Source organism: Nesoenas mayeri (assembly GCF_963082525.1).
Source record: "Nesoenas mayeri genome assembly, chromosome: Z".
NCBI lineage: Eukaryota > Metazoa > Chordata > Aves > Columbiformes > Columbidae > Nesoenas > Nesoenas mayeri.
In genome coordinates, this window is record NC_137542.1 from 31,086,171 (window position 1) to 31,108,010 (window position 21,840).

Consider the following 21,840-nt stretch of genomic DNA (forward strand, 5'->3'; position numbering starts at 1 on the left):
AAAACCTCAGGCTATTAAGAATCAAGACCTAAGCCACCATCAGAAACATCCTTCCTTCAACTGTATTACTACTTAGTTTCATTTCTTTGCATACTCAATTTCTTCATTTATTACCCTATTTCAGAGAAACATAGAGACCTATGTTCAGACATGCCCCTTCCATGATCTTCTTATGAGTACTGCAGTCTTGGAAACACCAAGTGAAAATATTTAGCAACCAAAGTAACATCAGACGAGAGAGCAGAACACTGCTTTCTAAGATAGTGTGCTGGTTGGACCAAAAGCGAGTTAATTTTCTTCATGCAGTTAGAAACCCTTCTTGTCTTTAACTAGCATGGTCATTGTCTGGATTTAGTTTGAGAACAAGAAGGTAACACCCCAGGACAGAGTTAATGTTTTAAATTATTGTTGTCTGGGAGCCAAGGACATTTTGAGCACTCTGCCCATGGGTGTGAGGCATCGAGGAAGAGGGGCATGGCTGGGGCAGAGCTTGACTGACATCCAGACTCATCAATAAGAGTATTCCATACCATTAGCATCGTGCGTCATATTTAAGGAAAGCTGGGATCTTCTGGCTACGGAGCAGTCAGTATGGACAGGGACGGAGACCTTTCCTGGTTCTGATCCATTTCAGTGGATTTCTGTTTGGCAGTTTCTTTAGTTTGGCCCTTTGCCATCCTGCCATTTTGCAGAGGCCTCTGGGCCTTTCTGCCTTTTTCCTCTCTTCTTTCTCTGGGATTGGCTTTGGGACCAGGTGCTGCTGCCTGGGACTGGCTGCTCGGTGTGGACAGGGCTCATGAGGAATTGCATTGAATATCTTTTATTTTATATTCTATTTCCATTTTACATATATTAGTCATAATAGTAGTATACTAGTAATACTTTGTTATTTTATTAAACTGTGTTTATCTCAGTCCACTAGTTTATCCCTTCCCTTTCATTTTTCCCCCCTGTTCGGGAGTGGGAGAGGGGGAATGAGCGAGTGGCTGTTGTGGTTATATTGCAAGCTCAGGTTAAACCACAACAGATACGTGTATGTTATTTGACAGCAAAACGGTGCATCCATTCAGCACCGACAAGAGACAAAAAGCTGTGCTGTGATACACTGCAATGAAAGCTGATGGTAATACTTGAATATTGTCTTATAATTAAGAAGCCTCTTAAAAGTTTACTAATATACAACTGCAACATTGTTACTGTTCTGCTCTGGGGTATGGTATTAGTTAAGTGATGGCAGTGAAAAATAATGCATTCGTATTGCCATGAAGTTTGCAAATCTTATCTAAAAAGACATGGTTTGAAACCATGCAAATGCACTGGAAAGCACGAGTATGCAAGTCTGAAAGGCTCAGACAGCACTGGCAATAACCTAGAAAATGCCTTTGTGTACAGTTTGAATAACAGTCTTCTCTAAACTTAACTGAAAGGATTCAGTGCATGTACACACTTTTAATTTTAAATGCTCTATATCTGCAAAGAATAAAGATGCTATACTGAAGATTCCTAATGAAATATGCTAGAATTTTGCCAGAAGAAAGCAGAGAGAGTTTCTGCATCCTGGATTTCAGGAGAAAATGAAAACTCCTTAGATCAGTGGAAGCTATAAATATTGTAGAAACATTCAACTACTCAAAGTTCCAGGTTTGGTTCCTCCAGTGAAGAGGCTTAATGTCACATTCATGACAATAAAGGTGTTCCAGACATCAGCACTTGACAATGAGAAAAAGCCAAAACAAAACACACGTTTCAGAGAATATAAGTTTAAAAACAAAAGGAACATTTTAAACACTGATCACAAGAAGTAGCAAATGAAGTTACTTCCTGCTTGCAAGATCTTGTGAGGCCGGTGGTTGTCAGCATTATTGCAAGACCATATTAGTCCTTCCATAGAAGGAGCATGCTGAATATGTGAGACACTGTTAGTCAGACAGTGAAGAAGTTGAGATGCAGGAGGTAAAATGAAAGAAGGCACATGAAAGATCTGAGACCAGGTAGATAAGGCATTTCTCCTGAGAAACTGGACTATACTGATAGATTTAATGCACAGTAGGGGACAGACATGTACTTTCACACAAGTTTGCATGTTTCACCTATCTTCTGATATAACAGGGCAATACATACCAGTATTTTGAGGCTAAAAACTAGCATGCTTTTCAGCATGTAAGTCTACCAAACATGTAATCACATGTTGCCTGCAGAGACAAAGAAAAACTGTTTCCTTTGCACTTGTCTGGTTCATCAGTTCGCTCACACTGACAGTACACGCTTTGCCACACATCAGAGAGGAAAAATGTTCCTGTACTTACTCAGCTTAGCATGTATCTGATTAAATACTCCACTTACTGCAACAGTGCGTGGCATAACCACGGCTGTATAACACAGCACAGCAAAATGAGCTGAGTAACGGCAGGGGAAGGACAGCTAAGAGCCTATTGTCACGCATGCCAAGGAGGGACCACAACTCTTTTTCCTGAGCTGCATCCTGAAAATTTTGGCACTTCAAAACAAGCTTGAAAAGCAGATTTTAGGAACTCAGTCAATGCTCAGCCATGTGCTATTTGTGTCTTAAACATGAGAGTAGTTTTAATTTTCTAAGCCAATGCATACCACCATGTCAGCAGAAACATACAAAATGGGTTGTTTCCCTTTTCTCCACTTTTGAGGTACGTTCTCCACCCTTTCCATGAGTTGACCCAAAGATCATTATATGCTGTATTAACATACCATGTATTTTGTGGGCAATAACATCGTTGCGTCATAAAGCTTGAGTCAAGATTTTATGAGGACTGAGCCTCAGGATTCTTGTAAACAAACAGAATATGTCATTTTCTATCTCAAAGATTTTTAACGGTCACACCTTATTTTAATTGAAATATATGTTCCAAAAAGTAGGTAAGTAACTTTGGCTATATATGGACATAACCAGCATTTTAAAGGACTGCACGGTATTCAAGCAACAGCGGAAGATTGCAGTTTCCCATGGTAACTCAGAGTTCATCTCCCACAACTCTACTTGACTAACAGTGAGATAAAGTTTCATTCATTTGTTAGAAGTGTTAATGGTCACACTTTAATACTTATGTTGCTGCCCAAGGATCAGTCCAGCATTCAGGCTCTGTGCAATGAAAATGCTTAACACCAGATTTTTTTTTTTTAATTCCTTGGCTTCCTTAAAGCCAAATATTATCATCTGAGCATGTTAATGTGAATTTATTCACTCTGGGATTTTCTTAGTAACTGTAATTCCAGCATATCCTTTAGTAGTAAGTGGGCTCTCTTCCATCTATTTGCAAGATGACTGTCCTTTCTAGACATTAATTTAGCTTGATCTGGATGCCACACCATATAATGATTTTTCTCACAATGCTAACCATATTCCTGGTTAATTCCACCTTTATGTAGGTAGAGTTCCTCCCAACAACGCTGGAGTCAGGAACATACTTTAAATGTACTTCGAATATATGAAACCCAAGAATATTTCTGTACTTTCTCTCTTCCTTATGTATGCTTTGCAATGTTCTCTTATCCAAGTATTGGCTATGTACTTTTTCCCAGAATAGTCATTCCAAATTCTATTAAAAAATAAAAGTATTTATGGTATGAGTGCATCCCTTCATTCTACTAAGGTTTCATCTAAAAATTAAGAAAACAATAAAGGATGAAATCCTTAATTACATTAAGGTGGGGGAAGACTGGATTTCACACTGGACTTTTTAACAGAATCATTTTTTTCTTTCATCACTGTCCAGCCACACCTGGAGGCAGGCCTTAAGCCATACAGAAGTCAGGACATTTACAGATCTCCATATAAAAAAAATGACTTATTTTAGAATGATGGTTTAGGTCCTAGTTGCCCTTCCCTTCCTTTCCCCTCCCCTTCAGTTCAAACAAATAAAAGCTCTTGCCAAAGACTTAGGATAGATTTGATCTTAAGGACAGGAAGATCTGTTTGACAACAGCCTAGAACATCCCCACAAAGCCAGGATGTTAGTTAATTCCTTAATTCTCACTGAGTGTGGCCAAACAGCACTAATGTAAAAAGCCATAAGAAAACGTGAATGATGTACTTAATCATACAAAAATAAAGCAGTGCCAATATTCATACTTACAGGCTGAGGCTGTTCTGCAATACAGCAGTTGAAACACAACCAAAACTCACTCATTGTTTACAGTCTGAAGTGATGAAGTTTCACAGATGATAAGCAGGACTCAACCTCTGTAAATCTGTCTCCAGGTTCTGTACTAAGTTCTTTAAATAGGCTTATTTGTAATTGTTCCAATGTGAAAATCTTTTCTCTGTTGGTATCTTCTCCAAACTCAAGGCAGTCCCAGGACAAATAACTTGAAGGCAATAGTTGTTTTAGAGTCTTCTTTCAGAAGGCTGGTCCCAGCACCACAGAAATGTTACATATGCTTCTTTGGTCCCTAGCGTTACGTGAACCTGAAAACAGAAGTACATTACATCAAAAAGAAAGAATATACAGAATCTTGTGCTCCCAGACAGTCACCCACACCAGTGATTTATTTCTTAGTGAACCACAGAGAGAAGAGACACTAGCAAACAAGCCACATGCTTATTTCTAGAGTAACCACCAAAAACAGCATACAAGAGAAATCCATATGAGGCTTACATTCCAGCTTTGGTTAGATAAAGTGGTATCAAGAACTGGTGTTCAATCTCTTGGCAGCCACCTCTGTTTGATCTATTTCTAAATTTCAAATGTCATTTTAGGAAGTGACAACTGCCCACACACCCTTTTAAACTTCTTACAGAATTGTGCCTATTGACAGTTCATATTTTTTCAATGGAGAAGTAACGCAGTCCATTCTCAGTGTGAGGTTTAAATAGTATTTAACCACAAGCCTTTTGCACAGCTATTGAGCAGTGACACACTTTTCTAAATATTGAGGAAACAAGTTTCTGTAAATGGAAAATTTGCAAAATGGCTGGACTGGGTCAACTCAAGGTGTTTTCCTTCCACTCTCTCCTGCTTCATGTACAGTTGGCTTCAAAATAGATTAGTTGCAGAGTTTGAAACTGTTTCCTTAAACCTCTAAAATTCCTCATGTGGAACCAACTGAGGCTCCACATTCCAACCATTCCTTCGGTAAAATAATGTTCCTTGGTTAATCTCCAACCCCATTTCTTTCAGTAAGTGCAATAAAAATTCCTGTGAGATTTCAACGTGTTGTTTATCTTGCCATCTATCACAAACTTTACTTGCAGAGAAAGTAAGATAATGAATACTCATAAGTTTTTACACACACACTCCTTAATAATTCTATATACAACTGCATCTTCATTCATAGAAATGTGTGCATGACTATGCATCATTATTAGTATGCAATTCTTTACAGTATTAAGTAGTATGCATCCATGGGATGCAGAAACTACATATATGTAAGTACCTACACACAAGCTCCACGGCAGAGCAGTCTCACTTAGCTACCGCCCTCATCAGTTCTCTACACACCAAGCATGTTAGTGATGAGGTCTCTCATTTACTATACACACACCAAGTTACTGCACTGTGGAGATACCACCCGCCAGGTACTTTCCTAGGACTCTTGGCTGCAACGCACACAGACATACAGTAGCACCTTTACTGTAGTATGTCCAAGGCCTCTGGGAAGCTTTCCCTCTTCTTACCTTTTAGAAGACTAACAGAGGATATTCAAGAAATCAACACTGCTGCAGTAATATCATTTGAATAGCAAATCCCCAGGAAAAGTTCTTGCTTCTCCTAGCTTTGAAATAGCTATCGGTAGTGTTTAAATTAAGTTTATACGCCTGTTTGTGGCATTTCTTGCCTACACATCAGAATAGGAAGGAGGCAAAAATGCTTTGCTAGCTTTTTCTAACACCACACAGAGCACGGCAGCTTTATGAAACAGAACACCTTGAGGGAAAGATAAAACCTAAACAAAACAAACAAACAAAAACAAAAACCAAAAAAAACCCCTAAAACAAAACCAAAAATCCTTTTACACAACCTTTATTTTGTCACACACTTCAAAAAAAAAGGTCTTAGAAGAGTGCTAATATGACATCTTTTCACTACTTAAAAGAGGACTTTATTTCTACCTCAAAGATGATAATCTAAATCCCATGTATGTGTAAAGAAGCTGCAATGAAACATGGGAATTATCAACCAACAGTGTAACATCCAAGAATGAAAATAACTTTAGAAGTCTTTTAAAAAGTTCTCACTTGCTAATTAGGTACTTTCGCATCATTTTCTCAGTTCTTCGGGTTATTGAAAGCTGATCAACTATAAATAACAAGAGCTGGACTAACATTAAAAAGCTTGATAAAAAACCACTGTTCTCTGCAGTCTCAGAATTTGCATGCTGCACAATTCTTTTCCAAACTTGATTCAATATGTAACAAAATGGGAACTAAACCATGGTTAACTCCTGGTAAGTATGTAACAATTAAAAATTCCAGTCCAGTAACTGTCCAGTTTATCTGTACTTAAAATTTGGTGGTTTTATGCCTGAGATGATAGGTTCTAAATTGTTCTGAAACGCTCCGTATATGCTAGCTGTTCAGCTTATAAGAAAGCAAGAAAGCAAGTACTCAAAGTTAGAGCCTTTTAAAGCCTAATATATTGTAACATGCCAGAGCTATAAACTGATACACTGCAGTGGGCTTCTCTTGCTGCACAAGTGACCCAATACTCTGACTTGCAGCTCCTGAAATTCTGATGCTCGTATTATTGCTTCCTCACAATCTCTTTTTGATAAAGTTCAGACTTAACATACCAAACTCACAGAGAGTTAACTTTTACCCCACTGTTACAGCCATGTATATAAGACACACGTGGAAAGGGCAGGGAAATTAGTCTGCCGATCCATCTCCTCATTTGCTCACTGATGGCTGGCACGCTCCTCCAGCTCACTGCAGCGTTGAGCGCCATGTTGAGCTGAAGCCCTGGGGACAAACCCGAAGGGCTTGTGGAGGCTCCTGTGAGCCTGGAAAGCTCCTCCTGGCTACAAAAGGCTCCAGGGTGCAGAAGACTTCCTCCACTCTCAGCACGCAGGACTTGTGCCCTCCAGAATAGAGTTCTCATTGAAACTGAGTCCCACTTCATAAAATCAAGAGCTGCTGAGTGACAAAGCCAAGCTACAGATTGTCAATGACAGTCTCTGATAACACTTTCATTCTTAAAAATGTATTTCACCTTCTATAGTCTGTGCAGTGCCACATTTGCCTTTAATTTCAAGGTTCTGCAATCAGCACCAAGCAGTTTTTCAATCCTTTGTCTTTTAATTAAAAAAAAAAAAAAGGTGGTGGGAGTACATACGTGTAACCCTGGAGAAAACTGACAGTAACTGTACCTCTTAAACGGCAAACAAAAGCTTCGCATTATTTCTTAGAGCACTGGAATTTTATACACCCCACTCTGCTAAACAATTGATTTTTAGAGTGGCCAAGTTGATATAAAAGATCAAGTGTAAAGCTGCTGCACCAAAATGGAAAGAAAAAGCAATTAAACTGAAGGTAAAAAGGCACATTGGCACTTCAATATCAACTGCAACACTCTAGGACTTCTCTTACACTGCTAGTTGCTTGTTTAAAGAACAAGTTGAAACAAGAAAATTCTGCTGTTCTTTTCCAAATTACTGGTTATGAAGAGAGAATGAAAAAAGCACCATGCTCACCTACAACTACCAGTCAGGTAATTATGTAGCATCAACCCACTAGCAATCTCCTGAGAAAGTGTTCCTGCAAAGCCTGGGCTGCACCCTAAACCTAAACATGATTAATGAGATCCCAAAACATATGCAACGCTTCACAGCTACTTCTCTGCTCTGTGGTAGGATCAAGCTGTTCGCAAGTGTTGTTGCATTCATCTGTGCACACTTGCCAGATGAAGAGGACAACAGGGGCTGAAGAACACTGTTCAAGACAACAGCTCCATCGTTCTCTGTCTTTGCTCTTTAAGCAGCTCATGGTGCTCTGAGTGGCATAACACCGTACAGCTCACGTTGAAAAAACAAGATGCTTATTCTATCTGAACCGGAAAGTTACTCAGAGTGGTGAAGGGTGAAACATCTATCTACCTTTTCCCCATTTAAACCTTCTGAACTATGAATGCAACTTATTCTGGAGTGTATGATCCACACTGCAAGAACACACAGGACTTTGTCATATTTTAAGGCTTTTATGTATGACTTTAATTTCATCCAATTCATAGAAATTTTAAGTAGAATGAAGAAATGAAGATATTCAAAAGGATACATTGTTTAAAATTTTAAGTGAAAACACATTAAGGTAATTTTTATTTCTCCAAAGTTTATTCCACAGTAGCTGATCTAATGTAAAAAGCAAAGCTACTGTTTACTGTTAAAAAAACAGTCATAAAGGTAGTAAGTGCAAACCCTGCATTGATCATTAATGGACAGTGGGGACGGAGCACATTCTCCTACATTATCAGCAATTTTTCTTATTAAAGCAGTATTAACTTTTCTGTAGGAAATAAACAGAGCAGAAAAGGAGGAAGGCAAAAAAAAAAAAAAGACATCGATCTTCCCTTCTTCATGTTTTACTGGCAGAAAAGGGTTAGAGAGCATTTACCTTATCTGATCCAAACAGGAATATGCTGCATGCTCTGGAGTGTCAGTTAGAATAAAGCTACTTATTAATTATATAGCTTAAGAACAGCCTGCTGTTTTTAAAAAATATCTATAAAGTTCCTTTTAAGGGTGACTCCTCCATATCCTCTGACTGCACGCTGTTCACTATGGCTTCAAACAGGAAGCGTGGTAACAACACTCTGACGATTACTTGAAGCAAATAAAACCACAGGAAGAGAAAGAAAATTACTGCAGGTGTTCATATCTGAATTTAACTAGATTTGATCCAAAGCTCAGACTACTATTTAAGGAGTGTATGTGTGGGGGAAGGTAAAAAAGAAAAAAAAATTATAATTTTGGAGTGTATTTTTAAGACTTCTCATACTTTTCACTTTAAATCCATTTTGTAGACATACTATTTCCTCTTGCTGCTTAGTGGATACAGCCAAGTGGCATCAAGAAGTGAGGAGAAGGGTGGATTAAGGTGTGTCCACACAACAGAGGCTCCACTGGTGCACACTCCCATACACTTACAGCTGTAGCAACTGGAGGATGCTCTCCAGCTCTCAGAGGAAGTGAAAAGTGTTTACGCCCTGGCTAGCCTTGTTTTTTGAAATAAAACAATTTGTTCAAGAACCAATCAAGATTTTAAACAAACACTACCTACAGAGAAAGTTTCCTTCATGCCTAAATTTTGTATCAGAAACTTCACCTCTACAGGGCAGTGCACTGGCAGCAGCACTCTTCTGCCCTTCCCCCATGCAGAGCAGGCGCTTCTGGGGACTTTGTCACTGCTTTTAATGCACCAATTATCTTTTGCACTTTCAGATCCGGAGAAACCTGAGCTGCAAGTAGCTCTTGCCAGACAAAGGATTATATTCACCATGCACACAGGCTGAATAAGATTGAAATCCCTTTTTCACTTTCCAATTTCTATTCTGCCTCCCACCCCCCACCCTGTGATTTGCAGTTTAGTTTCATGACATTGAAGAAACTTCTTCAAAGTTTGAGTTAGACTTTCTTGTGCATTTTCAAACTCTGTAAGATGGTATTTGATTAATGTCTTTATGATACAGTTTTGAACATAATGTCTAGAGCTATTTATAAGATTTTATTATAGTGTTGTACTTTGGGATCATTGGTTATTTGGAGTCAGTTCTTTTTTTTTCCCCCATATTTACACTGAAATGCTTTTCATCAGTGGATTTCCTTAACTAACTCAGTAATAGGTTGTACTTCAAGTCAAGCTCAACACAAAATATTAGCCATGAATGAGTACATATTATGAGAGTGCTTTGCTTCTGAATTAAAAATTACAAAGAATATTGAAAATGGTGGAGTGGGATGAGGGTATGCTTACTTGAGGGAGAAAGATGTGGCATTTGTTTTGTTTTTTAATTTTTAATAGAAGGGAGTCTAGTTTTGGGAACAACCACATCTTTCACTGGAAACAAAACACCTCCAGTTTCTGTTCATGTTTTCAGTTTGTAGGAAGCTGCCGCAAGTTTCCCTTATGAAATGTACCAACCTGAGATAATACATGGGAAGGCAGCAAAAGGTACAGGAAGGGAACCACAGCAATTCCATGGTAAGGAGAAATACCTGGCTTTTCCTACCAGGTCACCAATGGCATGAGAGGGAAGAAAGCTCACCACTTGGTCATGCACTGTGACAGTAAATACCTTGGATTGCAAGGGCAAGCTGAAAGTTCAAAGCAGAGAGCTTTCAAACACCTCTAAAACATCTTGATAGTGTGAAGGTCAAACATTTGCTCAGTCACTGACAAGGGTCCTGTCACCCTCACTCCCTCCTTTTTTTCTCCAAACAGCATCCACTTGCAATTACCTGAGTTTGAGTCTCTAGCCATTCTGTTAAATTTAATTACTTCAGGTAAGTGGCCAGGTCCTTGAAAGGTCCTTATTATTTTGTGCACAAAACCAACAAATGAAATTGACAGTATTACATGTGTCCCATTAAAATTCCCCATGTTCAATTTGAAATATGAAAGCATAGGTTTTTTTCGGCTCAAACAAAGTTTAACAGGCAGTACTGTATCAAGTGACTGAGCAGTGCGAGTAACCTTTTCTCCATCACTGCCATTTCAAAGCTTCCTCTGTCTTCAATTAATAATTGCTTTCAATATATATGGGTTAAATGAAGCGTTCTGAAACAGCTGATACATAGCTTATGCCATTTCCCACACATACATGCAGACAGGAACCTACTTCTATGGAAACCAGAGCACAGAACATCTAATAGCTCTACACTATGAAAATACAGAATGACTAACAGAAAACCAATGGTCCAAATTTATTTACTAAACAACAATAAGACAAACTAAAGACAAATGTGTTTTGTCCTACCCAATACATAGTCCAAGCATAATATCTTTTGCTCTACTTACAAAAACAGTCAGTTAAGAAAAAGTGAGAAGCCTTTGAGAATCCACTCCTATGGTTTAGGAAATCTGATTTCTTATTGCCTGCCATTCACATTAAAAAAAACCAAATCTGTTCATCAAAGTTCTAACTGGTCAATAAGATTATTTTCTTAAGTGGCAAGCCTCACTGAAAGTAACGCAAAAGAACACTTTTCTCAGCTGGCCTCCTTGTTAATTCTAACCAGTAATACCAGTCAGAGAGGGAAAAAAACCAAACCAAACCCCAAGGCAAAATAGTGGTCCAAGGCGGGCTCTGAACAGGGTACCACTTCCATAAAGAATGGAAAGAAAACCAACCAATCAACCCCACAACACAATCCAAAACCTAGAACCTCCAGAGAGTCCATAATTTTAAGAACAGTGTAGCATTAAAAGGAATGGAATAGTCTATGGGGAATAATGTACTTGTGATAAACTATGTGACAGGCCATACAAGATATTCAAGGGACCCCTACCTGTTTTTTTTAGTATGATAACAGGTGAAAAGCATTATTCATAGCATTTATCATATTCATTTTTCCACAGAAAACTAATATGCCAAAGCAACTTCCAAGGATGGTTTAGGGTAGAAGAAAATAAGCGGGAACAAAAGGAGAAAGGTCATTAAAACTGTCAGGAGTTCACAGAGGCCAGATCTCACCAGTATAGTGTTTCATGTCAAAAAATCAACACGGCAGACTGCTACCGCAGATTTTAACTCGCTACTGTAAGATAGACAGCCTTGCAATGGAAGTCTGCCATTGTATCTAAAGATATTTAAATGCATTTCAGTAGATTATTGCTGTCACTTCCTCACCTCCCTCTCAAGTACAAAATTATGAGACCAAGTACTTACAGTAAGCAAAGCAGCATAAATTGCCTGGCATTTTCCTCCTCTCCTCCCATCAATAGCCAGAAGTCTGCTAGCATTACTGTGTAACACACAGCACAAAGTGACACCTGGACAGGAGGGTTACCTTTCATCTTTATCTAGCAGCACACAGCAAGAAGAGGTTCTTTTCCTCTGTCTCGAGACATTTCTTAAGCCATTTAAGGGAAATGAAAACCTAAACGTAACTGTAGCAACAAAGAAGCTGGGTTCATGTGTCCTAATTTAAATATGCCATAATGCAGAAGGGTGTCCTAATTCTATAAGCCTTAAACAACTGCAAAGAAAACAATGAATGGAAATATAACTACTAAGAATTATGCACAGAGAGATTCTATACTTCCACAACACAGATAACCCCTCTTACCACTTCTACACACAAAAAGCCTACCAAATACCATGACTGTGTGTGCACGCACATGTCTCTGTGAAGCCACGCACACAAAGTGTAGGTCAGTAACTGCAGCAACCACAAAGTATTCCATTCTCATGGCTAAGGCTATCATGCTATATACAGCAAGGATAAAAATAACATGAAAGCTAGTAAGCTTTTACCTCTACAAACCTCAGACAGTCTGCAATAACGAAAACAATGACCACCTGGAAAAAGTTTCTAAGGTGAGCTGAGAAGGAGAAATTTCATGTGTTAGAGTTGCAGTCAGTATGAAATGACATTTTGCAGGTCCACAGCACCTCCTTACTTTTTTTTTCTTTTTTCTTTTTTTTTTTTTCCTGAAAAGAACACTTATTTTTCAAAGCAGAATAAGATATAGGGAGGGGAGTAAAATGTTTCAGGAGATTTTTTTTATCTCTGCAATTGTCCATACTAAGCCATTGCACATGCAGACATAGACACAGCTCACTAGTGGCAAAAGCACCAGTACCTGTACAAGGTTGCTTCATATAAGAAATCCTTAATCAAACATCTTGTCTTGGGACCACCTTCAGACTGCACCTCAATTCAGATACCACACATTACTTAAGAGGAAATATTGCTCTTCCCTTCTCTCTCCTCCAAGCTGATAGTCACTGCAAATTATGCTTAATATTCAGCTGAATTTGTGTATTTACTCTTTGGAAGAAATACTTGGCCACAGAGAGCTCTTGTATGTCTTTCGCAAAATACTAAAAAAATGTTCATCAAAGGCAAGTTTATAGAAAATGTAACTGCAAACAAAATCTTGAAGATCCTCACTGATTTTCATTTTGTGATAGATACTGGATTACTAATTTTGGGGCTTAAGTGCAAGTGAAGTTTGTTGCTTGACAAGTCTGTGATGCATTCTCCCACGCTGAGTAAACAGCGCTCTGGTTCAGGCATCACCAAAAAGGAGGTGTGACTGAAGACAGCCCCTCTGTGTAACGCATGAGAAATGTCTTAGGCTATATCTTCACAGGGACTAAGGAATCTAGGGCATGTCTTATCAGAAGCCAACAGTACCAGCCTGAGCTGGGACCAGACAAATCTGAAACTGCTGCAGCGCACACCTGTATGTACACCACAGCAGGGTTTGACTACAAGTCAGTCACCTTATGCTTTAAATCTCTGTAGCCCCCGTCAGCCCACTGAACTCTTCTGCATAGCAGCAGGCTGCACAGCAGTGAACTCCCCCTTGAGTAGGGACACCTCTCCATGTTACTCTGCAAGGTTGAGAGACCTCTTACCAAGCATCTGATATCTATAATGAGATAAACAATATTTTATATTAGGCCTAAAAGTACCATAGAGTATCTTGATTTGGAAGGGGGCCATAAGGATCATCAAGTCAAATGCCCTGATCCTTGCAGGACTACTTAGAACCACACCATATGACATAATCAGATTCTCCTTGAACTCTGACAGGCTTGGTGCTACGATCACTGCCCCGGGGAGCCTGTTCCAGTGACCAACCAGCCTCTCAGTGAAGAACTTTTTCCTAATGTCCAATATGAACTTCCCTTGATGCCTCCACTGCCCGCCTTAGGGGTGTCCTAATATGAGGCACACAGAACTGCACACAGGTGAGGCCGCACCAGTGCAGAGCAGAGTGGGACAATCACCTCCCTTGCCCGGCTGGCAATGCTGTGCTTGATGCACCCCAGGACACAGGTGGCCCTCTTGGCTGCCAGGGCACTGTTGGCTCATGTTCAACTTGCTGCTGACCAGAATCCCCAGATCCCTCTCTGTGGAGGTGCCTTCCAGCACCTTGTTCCCCAGCCTGTATGTGCAAGCAGGATTACCTCATCCCAGGTGAAGAATCTAACACTTGCTCTTGTTAAATTTCACACTGTTGGTGACTGCCCAGTGTCTAGTCTAGCCAGATCACCCTGTAAGGCCCCTCTAGCCTCAAGGGAGTCCACTTCTCCTCCTAATTTAGTATCAGCAGCAAACATACTTAATGTACATTTTACTTCCATATCCAGTTTTCAAAAAACACTGAAGAGCACTGGCCCTAAAACTGAGCCCTGGGGAGCCCCACTGGTGACTGGCCACCAGCCTGATATAACCCCAGTTACATAACACTTTGAACCTGACCGTCAGCCAATTGCTCACCCACTGCACTTTGTGTTTATCCAGCTGTATGCTGGACATCTTGTCCAGGAGGATACTGTGAGAGACAGTTTCGAAGGCTTTACTGAAATCCTTGCAATAGAAAGAAATTAAGTTTGTCAAGCAGGACTTTCCCCTCATGAACCTGTGCTGGCTGTGACCAATGACTGGATTGTCATTCATGTGTTTCTCAGTAACTCTCAGAATAATCTTCTCCATAAATTTGCCAGGCACAGAAGTGAGACTGACAGGCCTGTTATTACCAGGACCTTTCTTCTTACCCTTCTTGAAAATTTGGTTTAATCACTCCTTAATTACCATTAAATTATTGCTTAATTGATTACCATTTAATTCTCATTCAATCAATTCATTATCATGTGATCATCATTTAATAGTTGATAAAACCCTTTTAGTTAACTCCATAAGGATAACTTCATTTAATAATTCACCTATAACACGTTCCTTTTATACACTAGACACATGAACAACTTTACCAAGTAAAGTCTAATTAAAAGTTAATAAAGTTTAAGAAATCAAGTAGAGAGGTGTGCAATTTTAAAATCAAAAAACAATATGCCATAACATATGTAGAAAAATAGCAAAGCATATAGTAATCTTAAAATAGAAATACATGGTACACAAGACAATCTCGAACACTGAAATGCAATTCCAATGGAGATACCAGAATTATTGACCTAGTTAAGAAACAAAGTGCTGCACAAAAAAGGGAGTTTCAAAATGTTCCAGAAACATTTTAACAAAGTACATATTCTCAGCAGAACAGTTACTGCTGTTCTGAAAACTGAACGCACAGGAAGCTAAATTGTCTCCTCAGAAATGACGTGCCTATCTTGCCAAGAACACTGAGTTGTGTTCCCTGTGTACCCACATAAACATCCAAGGCCATTACTGCTAAAAACGCCCATTTGGAAAACGCCTTGTGGGTCATATCTCAGTGGTAGTTAAGTCACCTGGAGTTTTATTGCCAATGTAAAACCACTGTAAATCTCAAAATGATTTGGCTGTCCTATGAAACACTCATGTATACAGCAGCATATGGCTTATCTACATTGATCACTAACCCTTGAGTGGAAAAACCTACAATAAACGTGTGTCAAGGCTAACAGTCATTTTTCCAATGAGCTTTAAAATAAGTTGTTGTAGCTGTATATGCTAAAGAGGTTAATTTCAGCTCGCCAAACTGAAAGCTCCTAATAAAACCATAAGCAACTTGCAATGCCTGTCTACTAAATATGAAAGAAGCTTTATATATCTTGATTCTTTGTCAGTGGCTTGTTGTAAGGAAGTAAATAGGCAATGTGTACTCTGACACCAAATAACCACATGATGACACTATTTGAACTCCACAATTAACTTCTAGTTATATTAACTACAGCCATTCAAACCTGTATTCCCATACAATACTCATAGCATGTTGTTAGAAATTTTAATTATAGATGTCTTCTTAAACAAGCCTAATACAGATAGGATATGATTTTCTGGATGTAAATTGAATCTTTCAACAATTTAAAGAATGTTCATTCATAAATTCCAGAGACTATCCTATGTCACAAACTATCCAGTTTTATCCAAGAGCCTACTAACAGAATGTATGCAAAAATTCTCATAACAACTGCTCTTGTAAATCGATAATTTTGGGGCTTCCTTTTTAAAGGAAAAAAACCTCTCAATTTCTAAAAACATCAAGAAAACACTCCTGTGGAATGAACTGTGAAAATTACAAATATCTCTCAAACTAAAGACCTTCCTGTTCTTTGTGATGTGAAGGAAATATTATGTATGTATTACACTACTATGCAAGAGCGGACTGCAGCAGTACCCCAGCACTTCTGGTTTGTTCCTCAGGACACAGTCCAACAAAATTTTCAGGAGATATCTGGATTCAGCAGGTGGTCTCTTGCCCACCCTCAAGATAACCACATTGTCTGTTGTGTCAATTTCGCCATTAGTTTGAAAGTTTTCTGTGAAATAGTGTTTGGTTTGTTTAAGGTTTAGGCTATGTAACAGCAGGGGATAACAACCAGACAAGCAGGTAACTCAGTGAGATCAGGAGCAGCTTCTTGGCTGACATTAAGTATCATATGAAGGGAGACTAACTTCCAGGCTCCAATCTCAACCCAACCAGTGGACTGGAAGGGAAGGTACACACTGCCACTGACATTTCCTCCCAAAAATCTCAGTGCTGCAGTTTTCAACACTACGTCTACTTCCTTGCAAATGGTTTTCACGCTGCAGCATGAAAAATGAGACACTCTAAAGCAAAGAGCACAGTTGAAAATCTGCTCTGTGTTTCTATCCAGAGCAATAGAGAAGATTTAAATAGTATGACATTTTTTGCTCAGTTTACCTCCGCAGTCACTGGTTTAATTGTTAACCTGGTTGGTAGAAAATGTTTTTCGTACACTAAAACTCAACTCGTAGCAAAGCTATCTGCCTCTCAATTTAACACAGTTTGAGAAACAGTACTTTCTATCATGCTACCAGGTGTTCAGAAACACATGTTGTGAACATACAGTCAACTCCAGTGTTTGTGCTGTCTGGAGTCTTCACTAGGTTTTGATTTCATTAAACAAAAATGAACAAGCTGTCCAACTCTTCTTTTTAGGCTGGATTGCCACAATTGACCAGAGAGCTCTATTCTGGATTAGCAAGTAGCTACAATAACATTACACCTTCCCAAAAAATCCTAACCCTCCCTCTCCCCAAATTCCCAAACCAATCACACCACGAACCTCCCCTCTGTCAATGAAGGTATTTCGTCCTTTACCTTAAAGCCCGACAGCAAAGCCCGACAGCATTTGCTGCTTACTTCCATTAGCTTTCTGTCACACTTATGTTCCCACACTATGACTTCTGCCTTCAAAAGTCTCTTAAACTGTCAATTACATCAAGAACAAACGACCTTATTAGACAAGAAATCACAACACCTACTCTGGAAAGGAAAAAAGAAAACAACAAAGAACGTGCTGGATATGAAACTAGATTTGCTGTTTGTCACATACACTACGTCTACAGAAGGAAGGGACTGGTGCTCAGCTGTCCGACATGTGATTTAATGCACCATCATAGTGCTGCACCAAATCCACTTCACATGTGGGCACCTCCGGAGGTGCTGAGCATGGCTGCCCATGGGGGACCCGACTCTCACAAGTGGAGTAGTGGTACCAGCACCAGACAGGATTTTTGAGCAGACTACAGAAAAAAAGTCTGGACTGGCTATTGCAACTTCCACACATAGACATGACCCAGACCCACCTGACCTCAGAGATGGCCTCTCACCAAATGTCTCCTCACTGCCTCTCATGCTCTGTACCCTCACCCCCTGCATGGGCTTCTGTGTGGAAAGGGGGAGGGATTTGTGGGGACATCAAGAGCTGGACATCAAGAGCTAGCTCTAACTTTGTTTTTGAGATTCAGACTAGAAGCAGTGCATTGTCTTGCATGAAGGAATCAAAGCTGCGGCATGTTAAAACTAAACTATTTTCAGATTACTGTAACGGCAACAAAAAAATCTGGATTTAAAGGATCTGGTTTTTCACGTTTTTATTCTAAAAACTCGATGCATTAAATAAATTTATGGGTACAGTACTATTATAAAACATTTACTTATTTGTCAATAACTAGTACATATTAATTCAAGAGAAGCTCAGAGCACACAGCCAACTCAGAGACTTCTGTATGACTCCTTTAGTTTCATTTCATGGAAAGATTCTGTTGCACTGAGGGGAAAGAAAGGTGCCTGTACTGCACATAGACATGAAATTCTTGTTTATTTGATGTCAACTAGAGAGGCCTGTATGTATTAAGTCAGTATTTTCAATCACTGAGAGCAATTAAGATACCAGTGCAGTGTTTTCACCAATGAATGAAAAAGCAAAGGTAAATTAACAAAGCATAAACATGAGAGAAACTAATCTAGCTTAGTAAATATGGCAGTTCTTTATTTGTATGGTCATACTTTCAGATTATAGATGGAAGCATAAAATACACCTTTAATTAGGAAAAAAAATTATGTCCAAAAGCACAAATGATATTGTTGATATAACTGCATAATTACATTTTGAAAATAGATTGGCAAATCAGCACTTCTGTACTCTTAATAGCCAGCCTCCAGGTCCCCTTCCTACTCTAACACAGATTTAACCAATGTAACCCAAGTGAAATGAGATTATAGCTTAACAGTAAAAGCTATAAGAGAAAAAAAGGAAGGCAATTATTAAAAAAACCCAACTTCCTAGTTTTTATTTGAAACTGTACTATAGTCTCAGTAGGAAAGTTGTGGAAGTTCCAACACATGAGTCATTTAGTACTAAACTGTACAGAGCATTAGATTAAAAAAAAAAAAAGAAAGGGGAAAAGCCCACACATTAACAGTCACATCTTGGCAAAGAAATTAACAGATGAATGAGCAGATCTTTTCCATCCCATTTTTCTTAATGATTCTGTGGGAAAGAAATCAGAAGGTCTTTAACGTACGTTTAGAAAAACTTTGAAAATTAGTATCAAGTAGGTAAAAGAACTACAGCTTTTTTTCCTGAATGTAATATACTCTCAGCATTCTACCATAAGCGTAACTCTTCTATCTTGGGCCATGGTGACTTCATCGATATAATTTTGTGTCAGGATTGCCATAGCAAAGGCTGGTAATTACTGAACTACTGAAAAAAAAAAAAACCAACAACCAAGCATGTACACACGTGTGTGTGTGTGTGTATATATATATATATATATCTATATATATATAAAGATCGTTGAGGATAATGCATTACAGTGATCATATTGTTAACTATTTAACAGGAATTAGTTTAATTGTTAAGAAAAAAGACACAATTAGAAAGTTCATGGTAAGCATGGGCTTTGCAGTGAGCACTCCGACGTTGAGGAAGGATCCTGACATCTTCCACTTCATATGTGTGGGAAACTGAGGCATAATGACAATACTATCTTATAACTCAAGATAGCCAAGGACATTCTTATTCAAATTAGTTCTAAGTACATGCATTTCCACCAGTTTATGGATTTCAATGTATATCTTCTCACAGAGCCAGGACATCTCACAGAGCTAAACACAGAGGGCAACCCTATGCCCTGTAAAACTGGCCAACAAATGTTTATTAGTTTTTAGAATCCTATATGTTAATCTTTTCCATTTTTATAAGCAGGCATTGGAAGAACGAGATAAAAATGTTATCTTTTAATATAAAGCAACAGGTGGGTTTCTAAGCACAACTTTTTCTCAACTCTGCTTGGAGAACTCTGAAATTGCCAGAAATGGTCTGTCTTGAAAAAAAAACCAACATTGAATATACACTTCTGCTAACTTTATCTGTTATGAATTTCTAAAAACCTCTATACATCTATCCTGATATCTGCTTTCATTGCATTCTAGCAATGTAAATATAAAGTCAAGTATTCAGACCATTTAATGATGATATCACAACAATCATTTTAAAGGGAATCTCTTCATTTACTCAGTTTTGCTGTTCAGAACGAACATAAGAAGTGGTTTTTTGCAGGTCTGACAGTAATACAACATGTTGGTTCTCAGCTAACATTATCACTTTAAGAAAAGCTTAGTTTTAATCCTCCTTTGGGTGGTAAAGACTGACTGTAGCAAGCTATTTTATGAATATATTGTAGTGGTTGCAGTACCCACAGAAACTACTTCTCTACTAGATGTGCAAAACGATACTATCCACATCGGAGTTAATACCTATCAAGCTTTTTGTACTTTTAGTAGTTTTGTTTCTCTTGTCTTCTGTATTTATAAAAGCTTTGCAGTATACTCACCAGCTCTTTGACAAAACATCATTGTACAACCTTCTTAAAAGTCCATAACTGTAGAGCAAGTCTGTTCTTTCGGTATCATATCAACGTATCATATATGCAGTTCTTATACCTATGAATGCCTTCTTGCCAGGTACACACTAAGCAAAGATAATCCAAAAAACATGTAAGAGAAGATTTCCCATCTTTGCTACAATGAGGCAACAGCACAGGACTGTAAGTGTGCCATACAGCACTGCACTTTTTACTGTTCATTAATACATAATTTTGCATAAATCACTAGAACTTTCTCTTTTGTTTTGAATGGATTTTCATGTAACAGGAATTTAAAATGTCTAATGATCTTCTCAAGATAAAGACTTTATACTTCAGGCTTGTCCTGGTTTTGTTAAAAACAAGTTTCTCTTTCAGTGAATTTCGCCTGTCAGCTAAAGCCTTCATATTAACTGCATTTTCCTGGAGAACCAGACACATGTTTTGGTAAAACCTAGCAATGGAATGCAAACTTATTGATAAGCATGGATGGACATCTCGCGAGGGGGGCGACGAGAAACAACTGACCAACTGTGTATAACATTCCATTCACGTGAATACTTCATATAAAATGGGAGATCACGAGGATCTCAGCTCTCCTTTCCCTTTTTTCCCTATGGCCGACATTAGGAGAGGACCTTGCTAGTCGTCCCTGCGAACTGAGGCCTAGTGACAGACTGAATCCAGCTCTGGTTGGCTGTGGAGTCTAATCCAGGACTTTGGGTGCCGGCTCTGCAGTTGCTGAGACTTTCAAGATTGGTTTTGTATATTTTGTATTATTTTCTCTATTCTTATTAGTAGCATTAGTAAAACATCTTTAATTTTTTCCAACTCTCTTCTCTCTGTCCTTCTTTTTCTCTCCCGATCGCCTGTCCTGAGTGGAAGGGGGGAGAGGGAGGGGCAAAAGGGGGAAGTGGGGGGGAAGAGGGGGTTAACAATACATCTGCCAGGGTTTTATTGTCACCCTGCAATCTTAACCCTCGACAAGGCTTGAGACTACAAATAAGAGATTGCAGATAAGACAAGCTATACAAGAAAAATAAGGTAAAGAAACAAATCAAGGTTTGGAAAGAAAGCTGATTTGCTAATGCTGACTTACAGAAGTTATCTGGAGAAATACCACCATCCTGTTCACTGATGCATGTATTTTGTAGTACATCACCACGGCAAAACAACGCATTTCTTTGCATGATTTTTCTTTGTCAAATACTATTAAGTTGAAAGTAAATAATTACTTTTAACAAGTCAAAAAACAAATAAGCATATAGTTATGCCACCAGCTGATTTGTAGTCACTAATATGCTTCTACTGCTTTGCATTTAGCCAATTTTTGAGGGTTTTTTGCTGGTTGATTTGTTGTTGTTTTGTTTTTAGAATTTGTAGACGCAAACAGAAGTGGTGATAAATGAGCTACTGGTTCTTCCAGCCTGAAAAGGCCTCTAAAATATTGTTATCTAATATCCTACACAACTGAATGAAAACTAAGATCTTTGACTTCTAGTCTGTTTTGTGTTTTTTTTTTTTTTTAAACAGCCATTCAAATATCACTTAAAAACAAGTTATGGGGAATCCACTAGTACC

The 21,840-nt window shown here is 38.7% G+C and overlaps 1 protein-coding gene across 4 annotated transcripts in view; it reads right to left on the minus strand.

The window, feature by feature from the left end:
- Nucleotides 1-21,840, minus strand: part of CDC42SE2 (CDC42 small effector 2) — an 87,818-nt gene that overhangs the window by 31,724 nt on the left and 34,254 nt on the right. For 2 of the 4 annotated variants that reach the window (XM_080362413.1, XM_080362414.1), the window contains one exon: nt 4,110-4,441. In XM_080362413.1, the coding sequence (XP_080218539.1) occupies nt 4,110-4,163 (54 nt within the window). In that variant the 5' untranslated portion in view covers nt 4,164-4,441. Of the gene's footprint in view, nt 1-4,109; nt 4,442-21,840 lie in introns of those variants that run through there. The other 2 variants (XM_080362411.1, XM_080362412.1) reach the window with 1 other exon arrangement.